Source organism: Myotis davidii, unplaced genomic scaffold (assembly GCF_000327345.1).
Source record: "Myotis davidii unplaced genomic scaffold, ASM32734v1 scaffold1854, whole genome shotgun sequence".
Taxonomy (NCBI): Eukaryota; Metazoa; Chordata; class Mammalia; order Chiroptera; family Vespertilionidae; genus Myotis; species Myotis davidii.
This window is the reverse complement of record NW_006285243.1, coordinates 116,367-124,979: the sequence shown is the minus strand read 5'-3', so window position 1 is coordinate 124,979 and position 8,613 is coordinate 116,367. Positions and strand designations below refer to the sequence as shown.

General features: G+C 49.8%; 1 protein-coding gene across 1 annotated transcript; it reads right to left on the bottom strand.

The window, feature by feature from the left end:
* Positions 1-9: 9 nt before the first annotated feature.
* AMER1 (APC membrane recruitment protein 1) lies at positions 10-6,790 on the bottom strand. Its single transcript, XM_006755862.2, has one exon. The coding sequence runs from the start codon at positions 6,687-6,689 to the stop codon at positions 3,300-3,302; it is 3,390 nt and encodes a 1,129-aa protein (XP_006755925.1). The 5' UTR covers positions 6,690-6,790; the 3' UTR covers positions 10-3,299.
* Positions 6,791-8,613: the final 1,823 nt, after the last annotated feature.

Here is an 8,613-nt window from a genome sequence, read left to right as displayed (position 1 = left end):
TATACAACTTGAATGCAACATAGACATGGGTAAACGTGAAGTCTCCCTACTAATCCCCCCATGCCTCCCTCTAGCAATTGGGTCTGGCCAAGGGCAGGTTGGGTGGTGGCATTGGCAAGGGTGGGTAAGTCGCTGGCAGCAGGATATGGGAAAACATACCCTGCATGTGAGAAGCTACCTTCCTCCTTGGTATAGCACAGAGGAGGGAGACTAGTGTTGACCAAAGCCTTTGGCCCAGGAGACTCATGAACTGGTTGGGCAGAGCAGACCCTATCTGGGCACTAAGGCAGGGCTTCCTCAAAGTGCTAAAGCACTGAGAAACTGACGGCCCTGGAGAGGCCTCCTAGGTGGCCTTGTCTATCCAGTCACTGGTCCCCAATGGACCAGTCTCTTTTGGGAATTATCACGGTCAGAGCTGTCTGGCACTAAATAAGCCTGCTGGGTAGAGAGATGAGGGCAGCCACCTTCATTCAAGTCATATCTTCCCTTGAAGTCTTATCCAAAAGCAGTATCCCAAGACCTTGCAATGCAGATATGGTGTTTGTCTGGTCAAACCTAAGTATGGACTTGACATTGACACCTATATTCAGGGCATATTTGGTGTCAGCCAACAAGCACTTGGGAAGAGGCCTGGAGCTTGGCTGGCTCTCCAGTGTCACCCTGCACTGCCATCACATGTCCCTAGCAGGTCTTTCTTCCTCTTCAACCTGCAACTGGGATTTGGTCAGGAACTACTTAGACCCAGAATGAGATTCTAGAGGAGTCTGCTTCTGCAGCGATGACCTCTAACTTCCCCACATCTTGTAGTGAGGATCCTATCCCTGGGCTGGCCAGGACAGTGAAAAAACTTGCAGGCAGCAATGTCCAAACCATAAGCTGCTACTCAGTCCTAGACCCCACTCTGTGGTATGCAAACTCCCAAAGCCCAGAAAAGTATGCCTGGGCTATGATTGTTCCCATCAGAGGCAGCACCTCTTGCTGCCCTCTTGTCACTGAGGGCAACTCTAAGCCCCTGGCTAAATGCTGAGCCCCTAGTTTTTCTCTTCCCAGATAGGCTGGTGGCCCATTGAGTTCTGGAGGCTGGTGATGGCTCTATTACCGCCTGTGACTGCCACAGTCCACATTCAGTCAAGAGCTTGAGCTGCCCTAAAGCACAAGCAGAGACAGAGGAGGCAAGTGGTGGGTTTTCCCCTATTGTAAAGGCATTTGGTGAATGTTTACTTCCTGCCAGACAGTCAGGTCAATTTCAGCCCCATCTTCCTAGGGAAACTTTGGTGAAAGTACAGGTTGGAATTTGGGCACTTCTCTGCTGGAATGCTGTGCTTGGTGTGAGGAGGGCCTTCCTCACCCTATTTCACTCTCCAGCTCCATAACTGATACATTTCTTCATGATGCAAAGTCAGCCTAGAGGGTTGGTCTGGGTCCCTTGAGTGGTAGTGTTTAATGCCATGCAAACTTATGTGATGCTTCTATGGGTACAGCTACTACCAGCCAAGCCTGATTTGTGGGGAGGGGCACTAGGCCAACCCCAATCTGAGAAATGGTGACAAAGACCAGTACAAACATATCTCCTGGCAAAGGAGCAATTTGTGCAAAGTCACCTTTGGGACTGGAAGGGGGAAGGCAATGGCATCTATTCCCAAGCCAAATTACCATCTCAGGAGCCCTGTTGACCTCTTCTCTTAACAGGCAAGGAAATGGGGAGGGGTAAGTGCAAGAACAGGAGTGGCCATGGGAGGAGCAAGGATCATAATTTGGGTCAACACATCCAGACAAAATATGTTCCATATGCTATTTCCAATAAAGAAATTTAAAAGGAACCCTCTCATATTGGTGATTGAGAGGCTGAGCCTGGTAAGATTAGCCTGTTGCAATGTCTTCCTGGCAGGACTTTTCCCCACCAGTATTTCTAAGCTAGTTTAACATTAGAATTGTGTGGATGCAGGAGAAAAGAGGGTGTCATTCATTCCATAAAAGGCTGCAACTGCCATCTAAATGAGCATCCTGAAGCTTAGCAGAGTGAGGGCAGATCACAGTCTTTCCTATCAAGAAGCCTGGTCCTTTGATGATGCTAAGGACTTAGATAATTGGAAAATGAAAATTCTTGAGTCCAGAACAACAGCCTAGATGCCTTTGTTATCCTCTTGGGAGTGCTGTCTGGAGCCTCTTTACAGCATATAAATGAATGGGTGGGCAAGGCATAAGGAACTTTTTGTGTTTTGTGGGGGAAGCAATTTTCCCTTCTAAGAAGCTGGGTTGCCTTGAGCTCTGCAAAATCTGAAATCTTCTTTCCCACTGGCTGGGACAAATGGGCCTCCATTTCCTATCCTTCCCCTGGAACCTGCAAAAACCCTAATTCCTATAGCCAAGCCTAATTAGGCTGCTTCTCTTCTCATATCTCAATTAAAATAATGTATTCTTTATGATGAAATTATGAAAATTTCCTTTGGAGGAAAAAAAAGAACCAAAATTTAAAAGCACCTGCAACTTTGGAAGTCACAAGCTTAAGAGAGGAAAAAGAAAAAAATCCTATCATTCCAGAGCTCAAAACTTACAGCAGTGTCTATAATAGAAGTCCTATTTTGTCTTCTGTTTGCAACTGGATTAATTTGATCACTCCATTAAGGGGATTGGCATTTTTTTCTTCATTCCAAGCTATAGCTGGCCAGATTTAAAGGCCCCCATCTGGTTATGATGCCAAAGTCCACAGCAGTAAGCAGTGAAATATATGCTACATGATCCTTTCTAAGGACAGGTAGCTGGGACAAATAGATTATAGTCATTTGATATAATAGTGGCAGCTATGCCAAGACAGGATGGAGTGGGGGTGGAGAGGGTCTGTACCATAATTTCACATTGCTAACAGCAAACAAGCCCCCTGTCCCCACATAGAAGGCAGTGCAAACCTGGCTTTTCATCATTCACTGGGTAGTGGGGTGGCAGGGGGCACTAAGGGTTCAGCCTCTGTCAAGGATGCATGCTATATATAAACTCACTAACTTGGCAACTGGAATAGGCACAAAATTACAGCATCCCAAACCTTACATGGGTCACAAGAAGAAACCCTGAAAGCAAAAATCGGAGCACAGCAGCAGCACCCTCCTGGGGCAGATATACTGGGCTGAATGTGGCCACAGATGGCAGAAGAGGGAAGTGGGAAAATGAAGGTGAAAACTCATAGGAGCTTTTCTTGGCCAAAAGGATTTTCAACCCCCACCCTCAAACCCCTCTGCCCAATCCCTGATCCCCATTCCCATGCTCAGGCCCCATGCGCCCACTCCAGAATTGATGATGACTGCTCAGCTAGGTTTCCATTCTGGTGGAGAGGCACAATGCTCAGCCTTCTCCTTTGACAGATCAAGGCTGGAAGCCCCATAGTGAATGGGCTGAGGATGCAGAGGTTCAGGCTGGATCCTGGGCAGCTGAGGGATGCCATGGGTAATGCCCACAGGCTTGACCTGGGGTAGAGGGCTGGAACGGAAGCCTCCAGAACTGGAGGAGTAACTGGGCTCATCAGCAGACAGAAGCTTATCTCGAGGCCTGGCCCTTACACTTTGGGAGGCCTGTGGCTGGAGCTTATAACAAGGGCCCATGGGAAGGGGTAGGTGCGAAGGCCGAGCTAGTTGAGGCCCAGATTCCCCGGCTGCCCTTGACTCTGGCCCTGATACTGACAGCAATACTGACATAGCCACAGGAGGTATGCAACAGGCTGCCTGCCTATATGGAGACTGGCTAGAAGGCCCATCCAACTGGCTGGTATTTATCCAGGCAGGGGCTGTCTCCACTGGGAGAGGACAGGGAGCCCAGGAAGGCCAGTCATAGGCCCCGGGAGGTTCAGTATAGAGGGACAAGGGACTGTCTCTGCCCCATTCTTCTTCGTCTTCTTCATCTGAATCTTCCTGTTGAGCCTGAAGCTCATCGGGGTCCATGTAGCCCTGGGCAAGGTGGGAATTGGATAGTTCCTGCTCCAGGGTCTCTGCAGTATCAAGGGAGCGACTCCTCCTGTTGAGGGCCATGGCAGCAGGTGGGGGTCGTGGGTGCATGCCAGGCAGTCCCAAGTATCGAGGGAGACTACTCACACCCCAGGGCAGACCTTGGTAGAATCGGCTGCGGTAGTTGTTAAAGGCATGTTTCTGGTAGTAGCCCAGTTCAAAAGCTTCCAAAGAGGCTGCAAGGTCCTCATCATTGTGTAATTCAGGATTCTCTTCACATTTGCCTTCCCCATCCCGTTCTACATCAGCAATGTCAAAGGTCACCATGGGGGGCAGCTCAGGGAGGTTTTGAGTAAAGGATGAGTCAGAGTCAGAGCTACAGGACATGCTGGAAAAGAGGTTCCCATTGCTGGTGAACTCCACAAGGGCTTGTGAGAAACTCACAGTGGCATTCCCTTCCTTCTCAACCTCCTCTTCCTCTGGCTCTTCAGGGGGTGAATAAGTAGGGTAGGCCCTCCTGGGAGATCCTCCAAAATTTGCTTCTTGCATGTCTGGCTCAAACATAGCATCACTCTGGAAGAGCTGCATCAGGCAGGTACTTTGATCTTTCTTGGAGCAGGTTCCCTCAAAACGCTTCTCCAGAGGACGGAAGTCCCTCCAGTCTGGCTCGCTGCTTGCAGTGGTAGGGGAAGCTGACGTGGTTCCTCGGTGTGAAGTCTGAGAAGCCCCTGATGCCCCTACCACCAGGCCCATCACTGATGGGCCTAAAGGTCTCATCTGATACTCCATAATGGGCTTCTCTTGCCGTACCTGGAGCTGTCTGACTTGGGCCTCTCGATCACGAGCCTTTCGGGCCTGGGCCTCCCTAGCACAGGCCTCTCGGGCACAAGCCTCCCTGGCATAGGATTCTCGGGCTCGGGCCACTCTCACATGAGCTTCCTGGGTATGGGCTTCTCGGGCATGAGCCTCCCTTGCATGAGTTTCTTGGGTATAGGCCTCCCTGGTGTGTGCCTCCCGGGCCTCTTGGGCTTCGAGCTGCTCCCGCCGAAGTTCCCAATACAACAACTGCTTCTGTATGGTCACTAGTCGTTCTTCTTCTGTCTCCATTGTCCCAGGTGGCCGAGAAGAAGAAAAGGGCTCAATGTTCAAGAAGGGGTCAAATATCTCAGAGCTGCGACCATGGAGGTCATAAAGGCAGTCATCCCCAGGTGGGGAGTTCTCAAGACTATCATCTGGCTCATAGAATTCATAGAGGGCATCTCCACTGTAGCTGTCTCGGGGCAGGCAATCCCTGCGGATAAGCCCCAGAGCCTCCCCTGAGTCATCCTCAAATCCAGGTGTGGTTGAATCATAATATCCCTCATCACTATTGGGGGCAGATTCTTGCTGGTCACTCTGAGGAGTCAAAAGGTCTCCAGGAGCTAGGCAAGGATAAGAGCGAACTGGGTCAAACAGCATGTAGCCCTGGTGGCCTGGTGAAATGGTGGGATGGTAGCCCAGATTCATATTGGGTCTTGGGTACATCTGAGCACTTGCCCACAGATATTCTAAGTCATCATCTTCGGCTTTGACTTCTTCTTCCTCCTCCTCTAATTCAACATCCTCTTCCTCCTCTTCTTCCTCATCATCATCATCTGGCAAGGCCATCTCCTCCCCACCTCCTTGATAGGTAACCAGGCAAGAACTTCGCTTGGTCCCATCTCGGTTGGCCCTCTGGCCTCCAGAGGCCATGCTGTCTGTCATACTGTCCATGTCCTGCTCTGCTATGATGTCACCACAACCTGTCAGTGAGTCAAAACTTTTAAGGGATGTGACATCTCCAAAGAAGAGGCTCAGTTGGTCCCCAACAGGGCCATTGAGTAGATTTATATCCCCTACCAGCACCTTCTCCCCTGTTTCTGAGCTCTGAGGCTCTTCTGGGACACTTGCTTCAGGGGCAGGCTTGGACTCCAAGAGTTCTGAGGCACAGACCCCCATGGGTTGCTCTGGATTTTTACAGGTTGTCTTCTCAGTGGCTGCTGGAGAAAGCTCTGATGCTGAATAAACTTTTGGTCCAGGGGCATCTTGGGGTTTGGAATTTTCCTTTCTTGGGTCTTGAAGGGTTTCCTCAGCATGGGACAGAAGGGCTGAGCTCACGTTCTCATGAGGCCGGGCTCTGGTTTCCTCAGGTCCCTTGGCTCCTGGCTCACTTTGCTCAGCACCGGAGACCTTATTCTTCCGGTGACGGCGAATACTGCTGAAAAAACCTTTCAGGCCTTTCTTTGGCTTGGTCACAGAGGAAACCTTCTCAACTCCAGCTTTCTCTATGGCTCCAGCCACAGACATCTTGCATTTGGAACCTGTCTCCAAAGCCCCATGGGCACTCTGAGAACTGGGAAGTTGGCAGGGTGACTCAGGCAAAGGTAAGGAGAGGCCAGTTCCTTCGCTGACAATGTCTTCTTGGCTACGGGCTGCTTCACTCAAGCCATCATGGGTCCTGCTCTTGCTAATACCCTTCTTGGAGCTGCTTTTCCCAGAACCTTTGCTCCGTCCCCCTCCAAAGAAACTAGGCAGGGTACAGATGCCCTTCTTGCCACCGAAGAGTTTCATGGCAGTTTTCTTCAGCCTCCCTGGGCCAGATGAGGGTGGCTCTGACCCTGGCCCTTCTGTTGTCTCAGCTGCCTTGTTCTTGGCTCCTTTCTCTGACCCTTGGTTCTGGGTATCCACAGAGGCTGCTGCTCCCTTCGCCTGAGTAGCTTCATCTTTTCGGGTCTCCATGGTGATGGGGACAACTCAGGTATGTTCAGCTGAAAATGCAGCCTTCTGGCTTCTGGGCACTATTATAACATCATCAGTCACGAAGCATCATAGTTGGGCCTGGAAGATATGAAAAAGGTAAAATCAGAGACACAGTATTGGTGAGCAAGCATCCAGGCAGAGTTTGTTTTCACAGGTGTCTGTGGTTTCAGACCTGAGTGGAACCAGAAAGAGAAAATGCAGGGAAAAACTTAATGCACTCCATGTGCTTGGATTGCTGCCCCAACCTCCTTTGGGCCTCAAGACAGCAAAGCCCTACAGTGAGCAACAGGCAGTCATCACCCCTACCCTCTTTCACTGAGCAGGGGAACTGCAGATGTGAGAAAGGCCCAGTGGTGCTAGTGGATGTGGGAGGAGTTATCAAAGGGAGTATGTTAGGGAGAGGCAGAAAAGGCAAGAGGTAGGTCAGCTCTGATGACATAGAATTTTTGAAAAGCATCTGGCAAAAATAGCTCATTGAGTCCTCACTGAGCTCTGCACGGTCCAGGCATCGAGTTCACATTAGCTCAGACTCTCACTGACATTTTTCCTGGGGCAGGAAAGACAAGTATACCTGAAGTTTCACCTTGTCTTCACAGGCTCCCTAAACTGCTGGCAGGACCATGCTCCATGACCGTCAGAAACCCAGAGTAAGAGCCTCACAGACTCACATTCCAGAACTGCAATCCAGGATCTGCTAAGAATGCATGGTGGCCTTGAAACAAGGAATTCTCTGGGCTTCAGTATCCTCTTCCCAAGAAGCCTAGCAATACCGCCCCCATAGTGGTTATCTGTGGGGTAGGTCTAGGTCAGATTCTATTGACTGTCCTGCTGGGAAGAGATTTTAATATGGCCCTTAGTCACTGGAACCCCAAATTCTACTTTAGAACCATGAGGCAGACTATTTCTTCTCCATTCTTCTCATTATTTTGGCCCCCATGTAGCTCCTCCATGTATAAAGGGAACTCCTTAAAGGCACAACTCCATATGAGTCATGTTCCTGGCCTGGGAATCAGGCTCTCATCAACGTGTATTTAAATAAGTAAACCTAGTGCAAGGCACAACTTTCTGGTCTAGGCTCACAATCCTCCAAATGTCCAAACTCTAGAGATGGAATAAAAAGAAGGGGAAAAACCTACCATCTACCTGTAGCTACAACACATGTTGCCCCTCCAGGACTGATGTATTCACTCCAGTCACTACAGCTGGCCAGTGGCTGGATCAGTGAGCAGTTTTCTAAAACCCAGTAACCCTTCCCTGAAAAGTCCCTCACCACTATGTCCCTCCTCTGTAAGTAGCCGTTAGCAGACAGGGAGCCAGGATAAGGGAAGAGAGGCAGAACAGCTGCTGGGAGGCAGAGAGAGAGGTAAGCACCACTTGAACTAGAAGCAGCTGTCTAGCACATCATCCCTGTGATTGGTTGCTACCATAATAAGAGTCATGCATTCACCTCCAGTGGGAGACAGTGGACCAGCACTGGGGGTGGAGAGAGCCTCTGACCTCATTAGAGGACCCCTCCTGGAGCCTTGATCCTGTTTGGCAAACACTAATTTTGTACCTTGAGCCTTGCTTGGCTTGATTTGAATCATCAGTGTGATCAGGCTTCCATTAGGGGCACTCTGCAGAACTGAATACTAAACTTGGAGCAAGATAATGTCTGGCTATGCAGAAAGTAAAAGAGAAAAAAATTCATCTGATACCCTCTCTGCAGAAATTTTTATTGCCATCTGCTCAGGTTAGGGTATTTTTCCTGTGTGACATATTTTTACGTGACATTGTTCCAGTTTAATCCTGCAACTGAAAGCCCCAGTACATAGTGCAGCCCCCATCCTGCAATACATAATCATACATACACACACAATGACCCAAGAGACCTGACCCCAGGGTCTGATGGGTGTAGGGGCCC